The sequence below is a fragment of the Pseudorasbora parva genome, chromosome 4 (genome assembly GCF_024679245.1).
Source record: "Pseudorasbora parva isolate DD20220531a chromosome 4, ASM2467924v1, whole genome shotgun sequence".
Taxonomy (NCBI): domain Eukaryota; kingdom Metazoa; phylum Chordata; class Actinopteri; order Cypriniformes; family Gobionidae; genus Pseudorasbora; species Pseudorasbora parva.
Window position 1 is genome coordinate 52,107,016 of NC_090175.1, and position 14,721 is coordinate 52,121,736.

Sequence of the window (14,721 nt, forward strand, 5' to 3'; positions counted from 1 at the left end):
TGAGAGTTTTACCTGCAAATGAGCGATAATCTTTGCCCTTAGAAAGGAATTTCCTATCTTTCTGAAAGTAAGGTGGAGGTCGACCTCGGCCCAGTGACCAGCATTTTACCTCTGAATGGCCTATTTTCTGACAGGAACTGCAAAACCTGTTCTCTTTGCCATAGGTTTGTCTGCTATGTTCTCCTGGAGTTGGAGGATTTTTATGACTCTCTAATGCTTGAACACGAAGCGTACTGGTACATGACTCTGCGCTATTGCGGTGCTGCATCACCTTAAGAACTGAAATAGGCACACTTCCTTGAGTTGCACATGCATTTTCTGAACTAAACGTTTCAGATTCATTAGATTGAACATGCGTTTTAGTCCCATCGCTGTTAAGCGTTTTGGAGATGGACTTTTTAGCTATTAGCTTAGCCTTGAGATCTGCAATGGTCTCCTTGTGATTTTTACACTTCTCAGTCAGGGCTAACTGATCAGCTAGTAATTTATCTAGCTGTGCTTGAAGATATTGAATCTTTGCCTCAGACTTTTCTGCTTCAGCATTTTTAGAATCAATTGCTTTACATTTATCCTCTAGACTTGATAATAGAAATGGTGTCACAACATTATGTAGCCTTTTACAACTTATGAAGTTTAAAGCCTCAATTATTTCACCATGTTTTGATTTCTTTTGGTGTTTGCCAATTATGTCCCACCAATTAAGCATTTTATCATCTGAACTATTGATTCCAATATCCTCTTTCTTAAGTTTGGACAAGATAGGCTCAACTTTTTCGCTCCATAAAGCAAACAATATCTCACTTTTATCAAAAATGTTCCCTTCCATCCCGAGGTGATATTCTGAATATTCTCGGATTGTACAGTAATGGGACTATTGAAGCTGTTTAAAACCTTCTTCTTGGATGAAGTTCTGTTTCATGCAATTCATAAACAATGAAAACAGACTTACCCAATCCTTAGTCAGAAGGCCAGCTTTAATCCAAACACAAGATCAATTGTGGAAAAATGTCCTCATTCTGATGAATTTCAGAAAATTCACTGCAAGGGATCCCGGGTTTCGGCACCATCTGTAAGGGTGGATCGCCTACGGTGGTTCTGACTGCAGGGTTGCCGAACGACTAAAGAAACGTTATCAGCGTGATGGTAGAAAACTGTACATTTCTTGTCTATAACCACCCACTGCAACTTATACCAACGACGGAAATAAGCGCAGTTACAATAGCAAAATATGTGGGAGAGCGTTGCTTTAATGTGACTATATTGTATTGCAATAGGGAGCACTTCAAAGTCAATACCAAACCAAAACTAGTTAGCAAATCATTTATAATTGAAAGAATTTAATGACAAAATCCGGTTATGGTTACACTTAAAATAGTTACAAAATAGATGAATGAGATGATAAAACTTATACCATTAATCGTACCCAGCATGTGTAGAATGTTACCTGAGAGATAGGGAGAGATAGAGAGAGATAGAAAGATAGAAAGAGAGAGAAAGAGAAGAGCCAAAGAAGGCCCTAGAAGAGACAGCCAGAGAAAAAGACAGCGTCAGAGGAAAGAGACCTCCAGAGAAAAAGAGAAGACCTTCAGAGGAAGAAGACCCAGAGAAAAGAAAGACCTTCAGAGGAAGAAGACCCAGAGAAAAGACCTTCAGAGGAAGAAGACCCAGAGAAAAGACCCCGAGCAACAGTTGTAATCTTCTTTTATCTCTCCCTTGACCATGTGACTGAAACCCTGAGACATTCGAACTGACCAATCAGACCAAACTTCCCCCACTGTACTACAGGTGTGGCACCATTTGGCCTACAGGCCCTCAACATCTCTTTGTCTTTAGGAATCCCAAACAGCCCCACTGATAAGAGAGAGGGGGGTGAAACACAGTAAAACAAATGTCTTTGTTCAAAGAAAAATATCAAATATCTTTGAATATTTTAGATTCTTTCACCACACATTTCCAAAACAGAAAAAATATATAGAGAGAGATTGGTTACGGCAGTCTGACGAAAGATGTCAAATGTGCCATCACTCCCTTAGACATTGTATTAGAAAATCCCTTGCAGAATATTAACTTGTTTTTGTATAGTCTTGTAAATGTACAATGTTTTATTTTTTAAACAAAAGAATTTTTTCTAGATTTTTCAGTGTGTAACATTTTCCTTTCACAGAAAAATACACGCACACCCTGGAGGGAGGCAACCATTCCTGGCCACATCAATTCCCACACCATTTCAGGGCTTAAACCAGGTTTGACCTATGAGGGTCAACTGATCAGCATTCTGCGATATGGACCTAGAGAGGTCACTCGCTTTGACTTCACCACTACGTATGGCTCTCGTATGTAGATTTTTATTATCTTCAGTGCTTTTTTATCGGACTTTCAAAAACCTTGCTATTGAAACAAAACATGAAATTCAACATCATTTCCCATTTTTGCAGTGGCCAAAGCAGAGGGTGAGACCACCCAGCCCGAGCCGGTTTTGGACACCTCAGAGTCCGTTACCGAGATCACCTCCAGCAGCTTCGTCATCTCTTGGGTATCTGCATCCGACACAGTGTCTGGGTTTAGAGTGGAATATGAACTCTCAGAGGATGGAGCACAGCCAAGTGTGATTGGTGAGTTTAGTTAGAGACATGCCACTAGTAAAAAAAACAATAGAAATATTAATGCTTAACATGACAGCAGTGGGAAAGGAATCTTAATGTTTGGACCAACTTCCAAAAAAAAGCTATAGCTAAAGAAGCTAAAATATATGATGACCATTCTTGTCCGATTACAATCCTTGCAAATTTGTTTTATATGGTACTTTATATTACTGGGAACTAACTGAACTAATTACACCTTTTATGAATATAATTCTCAGATTTTCTAATGATAACAATTCTACTCTTTTTGTCCCCATTACACAGACCTCCCAAGAACAGCTACATCAGTGAACATCCAAGATCTTCTGCCTGGCCGTAGGTACAACGTCCAAGTTTATGAAGTCCATCCAGAAGGAAATACAGATCTCATCCTGACAACAAGTCAGACCACTGGTAAGAAGACCGTCACTGTGCAGAGGGTCCAAAACTAACTTTGCCATGAAGACAAATGAACAACCATGAATATTTCTTACCAGGCATGGAACAGTATTGTGCATTATTTAATTAAACTATTTTATTGTTTAGGTGTTTTTCACAAGCGTTTGCAGAGCAAAAAGTTAATTACTGATGTGATTTAGTTGCTCAAATTCTGTTCTTGGTTTGATACTAAGAATGGGTTGCCACACGTACTACATTTACAGATTTACCATCCAACCACCAGAAGGCAGTCATTAGATTGGTAATTTCACATTAAGTAACCATTTGTCTATTCACAGCACCTGATGCTCCAACCAATTATGAGGTCTCAAATGTCCAGGATACATCCATCATGATAAGATGGTCCAAACCCCAAGCACCTATAACTGGTGAGTAAATTTGAGTACAATTCATATATCAAAGCTAATGTTGGCTTTTTGGTATGTCTGCTGATCATGTTCAGGAATGTGGAATAGGCATTCAAATATTGTTCATGTAATGTGTGTGTGCAGGCTATCGTGTGGTGTACACACCCTCAGTTGAGGGCAGCAGTACTGAGCTCACCCTCCCGGAGACTCAAACATTTGTGACACTGAGTGACCTTCGACCTGGCTTGTCATACAATGTCAGTATTTACTCACTGGAAGACAACTTGGAGAGTGTGCCTTTGGTCCTACAGGTCAGCACCACCGGAGAGCAACAGCCTGGTAAGAGTTCCGAATATCCTTTTTTGGGATCTTATTTTATTGTATGGTTATCCTCCTGGGACCCAGTAATAGACTTTGGTCCACTGTAGTGGACATTATATTTTAGTGAGTTTCTGTGACATCACACACGTCACAGTTTTGAGTCAGGATGTCCTGTAAAGAGCACATTCAGGGCTTTACACAGATACCAAATGTTTGGAGGTTTCACCAGGACAACAACAACTTCTTGGTCTTTAAAAATGGCTGACATTAATGTTTAGCACTCTTATGGAAATATGATAATATTTTGTAATTATAATTTAAATCTGATTAATTTTCTAATTGTTTGTTATAAATCAACATTGATTTCATAAATGTCCACTGTAGAGGACACCAGGACATAAATCATGTTTATCAGGCATTTTGGAGACACAAACAGTAAATAGGGAATAAAATTACATAACAATATTCCTATGAAATATTACATATTATTATGAAAATTTTGCCAATTATTACTCACATCATTACACTTCTTTTTTTCAGTACATGTTGCACCAAGAACACAATAATATGCAAATTAGATGCAATATACCGATACATTGTATTGAATGGGAAAATCCAAGTATGGCCATTTTACTCACATATTGCATAAAGTAAGATGGTATATCAAAGCATTCAGTTATATATATTTTATAACATAGCTCAGAATCATCTTTAAAAAAAGTTTGTTTTAAAAAAAATCCTGAAACTTAAACATGTATTCGTGAATTAAAAATAAATCCCATTGTTTTTGCCTATACACGCAATTTCATTTTATTAATTTTTTTGAACAATTGAGTCCTGGTGTCAGCTACAGAGGACATCTTATAACAAATGAATACAATATAATTTTCCCAAAAAAATAATGTGTCCATTTGTTTCTTATGCTCTAAACAATCTAATGACATGAAAAAGTACAAAATTCGAAAAACTTTTTTTTTCTGGGTCCCAATAGAAAGTGAAAGAGGAGGACATATTGAGACATTTTGCAGGCTGCAGCTCCCAGTTTATTTGTTATTTAGTTTTTATAGCTTTTTACTGTTTAATTTTAGTTCAACATTTGTATTCTTACCTCTGATTGTATCAAAATGTTTTACACCCACACACTCCTAGTATGTCTGCATTCAAGTTCAAACAACTTTATTTACTCAGTTTCTCTGAGCTAGTGAAAGTGCCCAAGTTCCTCACTCACGTGTAAAGATGTCTGCCAGTTCTCTCGCGCTAAGAGCTCACTCTAGAAAATGCCTGAGCTGAGAGATTTAGTACCTAGTCAGAGAGCCAAAATAGCTTTATAAGGATGGATTAAGAAGTTTTGAGTACCTTTTTTAACCAAACACACACTTCCTTATGAAAACTGTGAAAAGTATTTTCTGTCTTGTGTGATCTTGTTTTTATTTTGGAGAACTCTACTCTTTTTGAACTCCATGCATTGATTACCTTCCTGAATAATCCAGCATAAACCAGCATGAAATACATGGTCCAGGCTGGTTTATGGTGGTTTGAGCCTGTATAGTGCTGGTTTAGCTGCTGGACCAGAATAGCATGCTGTTCTCAAGCAAAACTAAGCTGGTGTTGCTGGTTTGCCATCACTCCTGCTTCTCAACACTCATGCCGAGGACCAAGCATGCAAAACAACTTATGCTGGTGACCAGCAATTTTTCAGCAGGGGATATAGACATTCCCAATGAAATAAATATTTAGTGTTACTTGTTAAACTTATCATCATAACGTTTTGCCTATACTTATGGTTAGGATTTCAAAAGACTCCTAATCATAGCTTGCCCAAAATGCTCTTGTGTTTACATCACATTTTGCTTTCCACCTCATTAACAGAGGAGGTCCAAGCTCCCACAGACCTGCAGTTTTATGAAGTTACCGATGTCAAAATCACCATCACCTGGACTGGTCCTCCTAACGAGGTCTCAGGATACCGCGTGACCTTTGCACCTGTAAGCACAGACGGCCGGACTCAGAGACCCCTTCAGCTTCCTGTTACGCAAAACGCTTATGCCGAGCTCACGCGCTTGCATCCTGGCACACTCTACCGCTTCCATATTTATGCAGTCAATGGAGGAGTGGAGAGTGAACCTTTGGTTGGGGAGAAATCTACGAGTGAGTTACATTGATATGTGTGTCTTTGAGCATTACAACTAACAAAAGATACAAAATCTGTTTATAGTTATGTTTATGTCATACAGACCATCTAGGTCAAAGTTTTCACTGCATTTCCTATGTAAACAATTCAACATTGGCTTTCCTCAGAGCCTGATGCCCCTACTGACCTGCGCTTCACTGATATCACTGATGACAGCGCTATGGTCGTCTGGTCTGTCCCTAGAGCTCAGGTCACAGGGTATCGACTGTTCATCAGCATCGGCAACTCGGTCCCCAAACAGCTGAAGATCCCTGGCGACGAGTCTCAATACAAGCTCAATGGACTTCAGCCTGATACAGAGTACAGAGTCACTCTGCACACAGAACAAGGGAACACACTCAGCGAGGGAGTCACCGATGCCTTCAGAACAAGTGCGTAACCTTTCCTCATGAGTGATAGTGCTCTCAGAGGAGTGCTCGTTTTAAATATCCTCTTTTGCTTTTGTTCCCCAGCTCAGCCTACGGGTAATGCTCCTCGATTCACCACTGATGTCACCGACACGGCCATCATCATTACCTGGATCCCTGTAGCACGATTCAGCTACAGGGTATAAACAATTCATTTTATTATATCAATTTACTGGTTGTTACAATAGCATTTTGTTGTGTAAAACAGATGAAACGAATGTGGCTATATTGTAAATGTTATATATCGGATGGAACGTTATGAAGTTTTTATATTGCACATTTAGGAGTTGTGGAAATATATCACCTACCTTTCTTTAAAGTGTTTCCATTCCTTGCTGGAAAATCCATCTTCTTATGGTAGCTGGTTTATATGACTACCAGCCAGTACAAGCTAGTACATGATCATAGATGGAAAACCGAGTGAACAGTTTAAGCTGGTAGACCAACTTAGAACAGCTACCAAATACCAGCTTGACCAGTTTAAGCTAGGTTTATCCAGCAGGTGTTGCATCTACATTATCTACTTATTTAGTTTCCTGTGATGCTTTAACTTTGACTCCCTGTCTTAAGAATATGTATCCTTCTCTCAGATGTCTGTGATGCCCAGCCAAGGTGGTGAGACTCTCAGAGAAGTGACCTCTGGGGATGGCACTATTAACTTTTCCGGTCTGACTCCAGGATCGGAGTATACCTATAGCTTGCAGCCCATGTTTAATGGGCATAAGCGTGGCAAACCTATCACAAATAAAGTTGTGACATGTAAGTTACAGATGAATCTATATAGTAGGGCTCAACCTAGTATGCACATTTTCTAATGTTGGACTAAATGTCTATTTGCTCTGTCACAATAGCCCTATCCCCACCAACTGACCTGAATGTGGTGTCTAACCCTGTCAACGGTAACCTCAATGTCAGATGGAGCAGAACCAACAGTCCGGGTAAATATTGACTATACACCCACTTTTTATCCTTGTTCACCTTTTCTTTGAAACATGCTATTAGACCTTGGCCATCTGTGTAGGCTGTGTGTATGCGACTAGCAAATATTTATGTTAATTTCGTCCCATTACTTCTCATTGGGAATTGTCTGTTCTTCCAGTCATCTTCCCTCCAATTATTTTTTGTCAGTTAACCTATTTTTTATTCGTTTGTCATGTTTATTATTACATTTAGTGTGTTTAATGTTTTGTATAAGCTAAACTCTACGCATTGTCTGTTAGCATTTATTTTTTATCCTGTTATTTAATTGCATTACCAAAAAAGACATAATCCATAGTTTATTGAACAACGCCCATGGTGTTCTTTAGAAAACCTACATAATTAACCTAACCCTATGGTATTGTATATGAATATGATAATCAAATGTTATTATGTCCCTCAACCATAGTCACAATACTATTTTGTAAGGGACCGTTTTTATTTTTGTATACTTGAAATATCCCCTTTATCCTGTCAGATATAACTGGCTATAGAGTGACATGCATTCCAACCAATGGGCAGCGTGGAAGTACTCAAGAGGAGTTTGTTCAAGGGCAAGAAACCTCATGTACCCTTGACAACCTGAGTCCTGGAGTTGAATACAACGTCAGTGTCTACACTGTTAAAAACCACCTAGAGAGTGAACCTGTCTCAACCACCATTACACATGGTAAGTCCCCATTTATAGTGAACACTATAGAAATAAAATAAATAAAGGTAAGTTCAAGCCATGCTCTACTGGATCAAAACCCCCATGACTGATCCAGAGAATCACCTGATTATCATGGAATTGTAGATTTGTAAAATCGCCCCCTCAACAGGTGTAAAGAGAGTTGTTCTCATTGACAGCAATTTGGCATACATTATTGCCATTTGCTGCTTTTAAAGAATATCTGATACATAATAGACAGTTGATCGCAAGTATGCTACTAAAATGTCAAGAGTGAAACCAATAGGTCTTGTTTTTTTTTTTTTTTGTTGCTCTTTGCTTAGGATTCAGTCAGTGCCTATAAGTAGACCCAGGCATTGTGTCAATAATGAACAATTAAATGTCATCTAGCTATACACCTATCCTTATAAAAAATATCAGGTATTAAACCTAACAAAGAAACAGACAGCAACTTTACTACTGTTCAATAAAAAGCTAAGAAGACGTTATTAAAGAAATGACCAAGCACTGAAGAGGAACAACAAGCACATCTCAACAAAGGGCATGCTATTCCTGCGAGATGTTATGTGGAAACCAAACCACCATGTTCTTTCCATCAGTTAATGCTCAAAGCCACAATGGCGATAACTAATGGCTCACTCCTCATGTAACCCCTTCGGTCCTACTTGCCCCACTCAGAGCAGAAACCATCATCTCCGGCATGGGAGGTGGGTGCACTAACAAGGAGTCTCTTGCACGCCACTTGGGATCAGGGGAGTGAGGTTTACCTGCACAGCTCTCCCAGGGTTATACTCACCCTCTTAAACTTCACTCCCATCCAGGTCACGGCACCAATGTAACCCCTCTGGTGCCTCCTGCAGATCCTTTTAGATGCATCACATGCACCCCGTACATATCCACAGAGACAGCTGCTTTTAATATAGAGCTATTAATATCTAAGAAAATCCAGTAATACGAGTCATTAGAATTATTTATTCTGTTTGTGCATCATGAAAATAATTGTGTAATTCTCAACAAGCATGGCTGCTTCACTTTTAATTATACATGTTTGAAAATATCTATTGCAGTTGACAGGCAGTGAAAAGTTGGAGCTTGATTTATATATTTTTTAAGTATGCTTGACATCTTTTTTGTAGTATGTCTAATTCAAATCCTGTTTATTTGACCTTATTAGTATTATGTGCATGTCTTCTGAATGAATTAGCTTTTAGCATTTGTTAGCATTGATGGCATGAGAACAGTAATTTGCTGCTTGTCTTAATTATTCATTGTCATTGCTTCTTGTGTGTCTTGTCTTATCTTGTATTGTCTTGTCTTGTCTTGTCTCTCCCTTCCCAATGAATGCAACTTTGTAAACCGATTAAAGATGTGCCCAAGGTGGGTGATCTCAGCTTTGTTGATTTCACGGATACCACAATCGGAATTAGATGGACCCCATTAAATTACCCAGCGGTTATTGGATACCATATAACAGTTGTAACGGCCGGCCAGAATTTTCCTATTTTGGAGGACATGGTGAACTCCTCCGTCAGCTATTACACTATCCATGGACTGGAGCCAGGGATCAATTATGAAATCAGTGTGTCAGCCATTACAGATGAAGCGGAGAGCGTGCCCTCGGTGATCACACAGCAGACCCAAACTGGTGAATTATCCCACATAGGCTTATTATTTCTTTTCGGAGGGTGCGAGTAAAAGAAGTAGGAAAGGAATGGAAAATATGGGCGTAAAAGAGAGGCCAAGACCCTCTTCCCTGAACATCATTTGCTCAGACCACGTCCTTCCATTATTTCCTCGGTAGCCCAATCTCAGAGTACCTCTTTGAATCAATAATATTCTTACATCAGAATACTTTTCTTATTTTTAAGAATATCTTTGCATTTGCTTTCCCTAGGTAGTTTATCTTGTTTGTCTTGCTGTTTGTCTTCCATTGTATTCCTGTTCAATGTTAATAAGAAAAAACTTTTTTCTAGCAAATATAGTATTATTTGAAATGTATTTTTAGTAGACACATTTCAATCCATGCTGACAAAGTTAGTAAGTTTTATGACTTTATTCTCTCAATTTCCTCTTGTTTAGCTGTTCTAGCCCCCACAAACTTGTACTTTCCTGAGGTGGGCTCAGACTTCATGCATGTGTCATGGACCGCACCTTCTGTTCAGCCGTCCGAAATTAGTCGTTTTGTCATCCGCTACCATCCCACAAACAATGATGATGACACTCAGGAAGTCAATGTAGGAGGTGGCACCAACAGCTTCATCCTCCAGAGTAAGAGTTTACTAATGCTTTCAAAGTTCTTTATTTCACCCTTTAGCAAACAAATAACAAGAAAGTCGGTTCCATGCGCATCTTACAGTCCAAACTCATTTCACCTGCTGATTCATATTTTTTCTTGATTCAGATTTGCTGCCAAACACAGAGTATCTGGTGAAAGTAGTGTGCGTGTATGATGACAAAGAGAGTGAACCTGTAACTGGAATTCAGAAAACAAGTATGTATTTGAAAATAAGAAATGTTTTCGTTTTCTTACCACTCTCTGTTCATGTCTGTCAGATCCTCCACTTAATCTTTTTCTCCTCATCCTCACAGAACTGGACTCCCCGACAAATCTGGACTTCTCTGATGTCTCCACCAACTCATTTACCGTGCACTGGATGGCTCCACGTGCCGTCATTACGGGTTACCGCCTACGCTATCAGCCAACAAAAAATGGGCGCCCTAAAGATGAGAGGCTTTCCCCGACAAGAAATTACTTCACATTGGTGAACCTGGCCCCCGAGACAGAGTACGATGTCTATATTTACGCTGTCAGCAGCAATACAGAAAGTCTACCCCTTACTGGAACACAAGCAACAGGTGAGAAGTTAGAAAACTATTATTATTATTTATTTATTTTTTATCTTTGTGAGGTAGAATGATGTGACTCTTGTTTCCTCCTGTAGTCTCTGACGCTCCCACTGACCTGGCTGTGACGTCCTCCACTCCTACTAGCATCACCATCTCCTGGGACGCCCCTGCAGTCACTGTACGCTACTACAAGATCACACATGGCGAAACCGGTATGACAAATGGTTTAAAGTGAGCTTGTGGTGTTGCAGCAGTTTACTTGAACTTGTAAATGCAGTCAATTCGTTCTCATTGACTCCCAGGGGAAAGAGATGAACCCAGAGAGTTCACTGTTCCAGGAACACAGTCCACTGCTACCATCCAGGGCCTGCGGCCGAACACCGATTACACCATCACGCTGTATGCTGTGACAGGCAGAGGGGACAGCCCAGCCTCAAGCACACCAGTCATCATCACACACAGGACTGCAGGTGAAAGTAAGTGCTCATGTCATTTGTATTTATTATGGTTTCTGCCTATTAGCTTACCACAACTTTCATGTGACTTTATTTATTGTATTTATCCTTTTCTCCATTCTCAGATGTTCCATCCCCATCAGATTTAGATGTTACGGATATTCAAGACAATACCTTGACTGTCCGCTGGAGCCCAGCCAGAGGTCCCATCACAGGGTATAGAGTAACAGGGACACCCAAGGGTGGCCAAGGTCCTACATTCTCTGAGCTGGTTGGCCCTGGTGAGACATCCCTCACTCTTTAACCTTTTATCAATAGTTGATTCCTTTCTCATGGCCTCGAAGCTGAGTAAGAAGAATTAGTACAGTACTTGGCCTTGTTATTATAGCTATTCTGTATCTGACTTTTTAGACCGTACTGAAATGACCATCAGTGGCTTGGTACCCACAGTGGAGTATACAATTAATGTGATTGCCGTCAGCCGGGAAGGAGAGAGCACCCCAGTGGTCCACAAAGCTACAACAGGTTAGTGTTTTTATATCTTTTAACCTATTGAACTTTCTAAAATTTGAAATAACTTGTAACTCTAACTTGTCCTACTGGGACAACCTGGAGTTGTGTGTCTTGCTCAAGGGGTCAGTGGTTCATGGCTTGTTCCTTACGGGACTCAAACCAGCATCCTTCCGGCAACTATGCCAAACCACCCTATAAATACTACCTTTATGCTCCTCTTCCAAATCTCCAGCAAATTTGCAGCATCCAAGAGACCTGACCTTCTCTGATGTGGACTCCACCTCCATGCTTGTGACATGGGATGTGCCAAGGATTCCAGGAGTGACCTCCTACAGGGTTCTGTACTCTAGTCCAGAGGAGGGAGAACGAGAGTACCAACCAGCCCTAAGTGGTCGTGATAACAGTGTGGTTCTCCAGGGTCTACGTCCAGGAACCATGTACACCGTTAAAGTAATTCCCATGAAAGGACGTAACCCAGTCCGTACCCTTGAGGGCAGTCAGTACACTAACCATGAGGAGACTCAGCCCACTGGTATGGAATATTGTAATTCAGCTTAACTGTTCAAGCAAGTCAGCTAATGGGGTTGAGTGCAGAGGTGGACAAAGTACACAACTTCATTACTTGAATACTTGTCAGAGCATTATTTTATAATTGTTTTAAAATGAAAAATCAACAAAATTTGTATTTTGACAGCAGCCTTCTTCCATTTTTCTTCCATCATAAACTATAAATCTGTAAAAAAACAAAAACAAAATTGCTGGGAAATCATTTAACTTCACCCTACAAGAAGGATTCACGATAGGCTTTCTGCAAAAACCCAAACACCTTTTAAAGAAGACAAAAAAAATCATCCACTGATTTTCAAAGCTGCTACAAAAATGACTTTATACTTTGAGGACCTTGATAGAAATGTAGTGGAGTAAAAAGTACAATATTTGTCTTTCAAATGTAGTCAAAATTGTACTTAAGTACAGTACTCAAGTAAATGTACTTAGTTACTGTCCACCTCTGGTTGTGTGTTATGGGAGATCTGATCTGCTTTTTGTCCTTTCACCTTTCTCAGCTGTTCCAGCTCCAACCAATATCCAGTTCTTAGACATCAGTCCATCTTCCTTTATTGTGGCATGGCAGGCACCCAGTGGCAGACTTTCTGGCTACCGTGTGGTGGTGTCTCCGAAAAACCAGTTTTCCACAGCCAAAGAAATGAATGTTTCACCTGACTCTACACAAGTCTTAGTGCCTGGGCTTATGGTAATATGTCTACCTTTTTGCACTTTACAAATACATTAAAAAAGTACAATTTAATTCCAGGGACAATGCTCAAAATGCTCCAAAAAACGGTTATAAATATAGGATGTTTGACACATTGGTTTACTTCCAGGTGGCCACCGCTTATGATGTGCATGTCTACGCACTGAGGGGTTCAGAGAGCAGTTCTCCACTCACTGGAGAAACCTCCACCGCAGACAGTAAGTGGGTTTTCCATAATATGGATTATAGTAGAATGATTTTTAGTATCAGCATCCTGTATTAAATGGAAGCTATAATCTTTTTGGCTCCACAGATATAACCCCTCCTCGCAGAGTCCGTATCACTGATGTGAAAGACACCTCATTCACTGTTACATGGCGCGTCGTCAATAATGAGCCAATATCAGGTTTCCTTATTGAAGCGACACCCAAAAATGGAGAATACCCCACCTTAAGAAAAACTATTCCTTCTGACCAAAGAATATATGTTGTCAATGGTAAGCTACTGTGCATTATCCAAGTAACACTTTATAGCCCATCAGTTTCAACATTAATTGTTAACCACTGTCAACTCAATGAGTAAACTGAACCTGGAATTAGGAACTTCTTCTTATAATTTACTTCAAAGAATACCATGATATTACCATTATGGTAGTGTCTAAAATCTAGGGTTAACTTAGTTATTTTTGTAAATGTTGCATCGTGATTGGTTTGAATAAACCCATGTTTGGGAATATTGCTGTTTTTTGAAAGAATTTGATTTTATACTTAAGGTTTGCAGCCAGGTGTCACGTATGTGGTCAACATGTATACCCTGAATGGAAATAGTCGAAGCCCTCCATTCACATTGGCTGTAACCACAGGTACAATAAAGCAAATTTGTCCTTGTGGGAAGAGTAATGCTAATGCATGAATTCTCAAAATAAATTGATTGACATTTCCCTGAATTACCTTTATGAACATTATTTTTGCCCTGTATCGTCACAGTTCGGCCAGCTGTTCAGTCTCCTACCAACCTTCAGTTCACCTCCCTGACCCCCAATTCCATGTCGTTTACTTGGCAAGCCCCTCCAACACAGATTACAGGATATTACATTACTTATGAAGAATCAGGTGGTGCACCTCGTGAGCTTAAACCAGGTCCTACCGCTAGCCAGAACTATGCCACCATCACTGGTAAGACCCAGACTGCATCACGTTATACCCATGTGTGGTATCCAAATTTGTTAAAAAACAAAATTTATAATTAGCTGTGTGACCATATTATCATATCTTAATTTCAGGTCTGAAACCAGGCACCGAATACATCATTAAGATCATTGCCCTAATGCATACTCAGAGGAGTGCACCACTGGTTGGCAAGGCCATAACTCGTAAGTATTAGCTCATATAAAAACATTTTCATATCTTTGGATATAAATGTCTGGTTACTGAAAAATGTAAATTGTTAATGCACATATTGATACACAAGGTGTACTCCATTATGCTTTGTTGACGAATGGTACAGCACATTTTGTTAAACTAGCCAACACTGTATTTTATAAAAGCTTTGATATTGCACTCGCTTGCCTTTAGCTAGTAAAATATTCTTGGCTAAGTCATCAGTTTTCTTAGTTGCAGTGCTTAGCCTTTTAATGATGAAATGCATTTAGAATTGAAAT

At 39.6% G+C, this 14,721-nt stretch overlaps 1 protein-coding gene across 2 annotated transcripts in view; it reads left to right on the forward strand.

Annotated features, from left to right (window-relative positions):
* Window positions 1–14,721, forward strand: part of fn1b (fibronectin 1b) — a 33,564-nt gene that overhangs the window by 14,018 nt on the left and 4,825 nt on the right. Inside the window, exons 14-38 of one of the 2 annotated variants that reach the window (XM_067442213.1) lie at window positions 2,165–2,333; window positions 2,436–2,612; window positions 2,907–3,035; window positions 3,359–3,448; window positions 3,572–3,766; window positions 5,618–5,896; window positions 6,047–6,310; window positions 6,392–6,486; window positions 6,937–7,105; window positions 7,198–7,284; window positions 7,803–7,994; window positions 10,074–10,262; window positions 10,396–10,485; window positions 10,584–10,850; window positions 10,937–11,053; window positions 11,144–11,317; window positions 11,422–11,577; window positions 11,708–11,821; window positions 12,042–12,341; window positions 12,874–13,061; window positions 13,192–13,279; window positions 13,366–13,557; window positions 13,834–13,923; window positions 14,048–14,236; window positions 14,344–14,433. In XM_067442213.1, the coding sequence (XP_067298314.1) occupies window positions 2,165–2,333; window positions 2,436–2,612; window positions 2,907–3,035; window positions 3,359–3,448; window positions 3,572–3,766; window positions 5,618–5,896; window positions 6,047–6,310; window positions 6,392–6,486; window positions 6,937–7,105; window positions 7,198–7,284; window positions 7,803–7,994; window positions 10,074–10,262; window positions 10,396–10,485; window positions 10,584–10,850; window positions 10,937–11,053; window positions 11,144–11,317; window positions 11,422–11,577; window positions 11,708–11,821; window positions 12,042–12,341; window positions 12,874–13,061; window positions 13,192–13,279; window positions 13,366–13,557; window positions 13,834–13,923; window positions 14,048–14,236; window positions 14,344–14,433 (4,090 nt within the window). The remainder of the gene's footprint in view (window positions 1–2,164; window positions 2,334–2,435; window positions 2,613–2,906; window positions 3,036–3,358; window positions 3,449–3,571; window positions 3,767–5,617; window positions 5,897–6,046; window positions 6,311–6,391; window positions 6,487–6,936; window positions 7,106–7,197; window positions 7,285–7,802; window positions 7,995–10,073; window positions 10,263–10,395; window positions 10,486–10,583; window positions 10,851–10,936; window positions 11,054–11,143; window positions 11,318–11,421; window positions 11,578–11,707; window positions 11,822–12,041; window positions 12,342–12,873; window positions 13,062–13,191; window positions 13,280–13,365; window positions 13,558–13,833; window positions 13,924–14,047; window positions 14,237–14,343; window positions 14,434–14,721) is intronic. The other variant, XM_067442214.1, reaches the window with a different exon arrangement.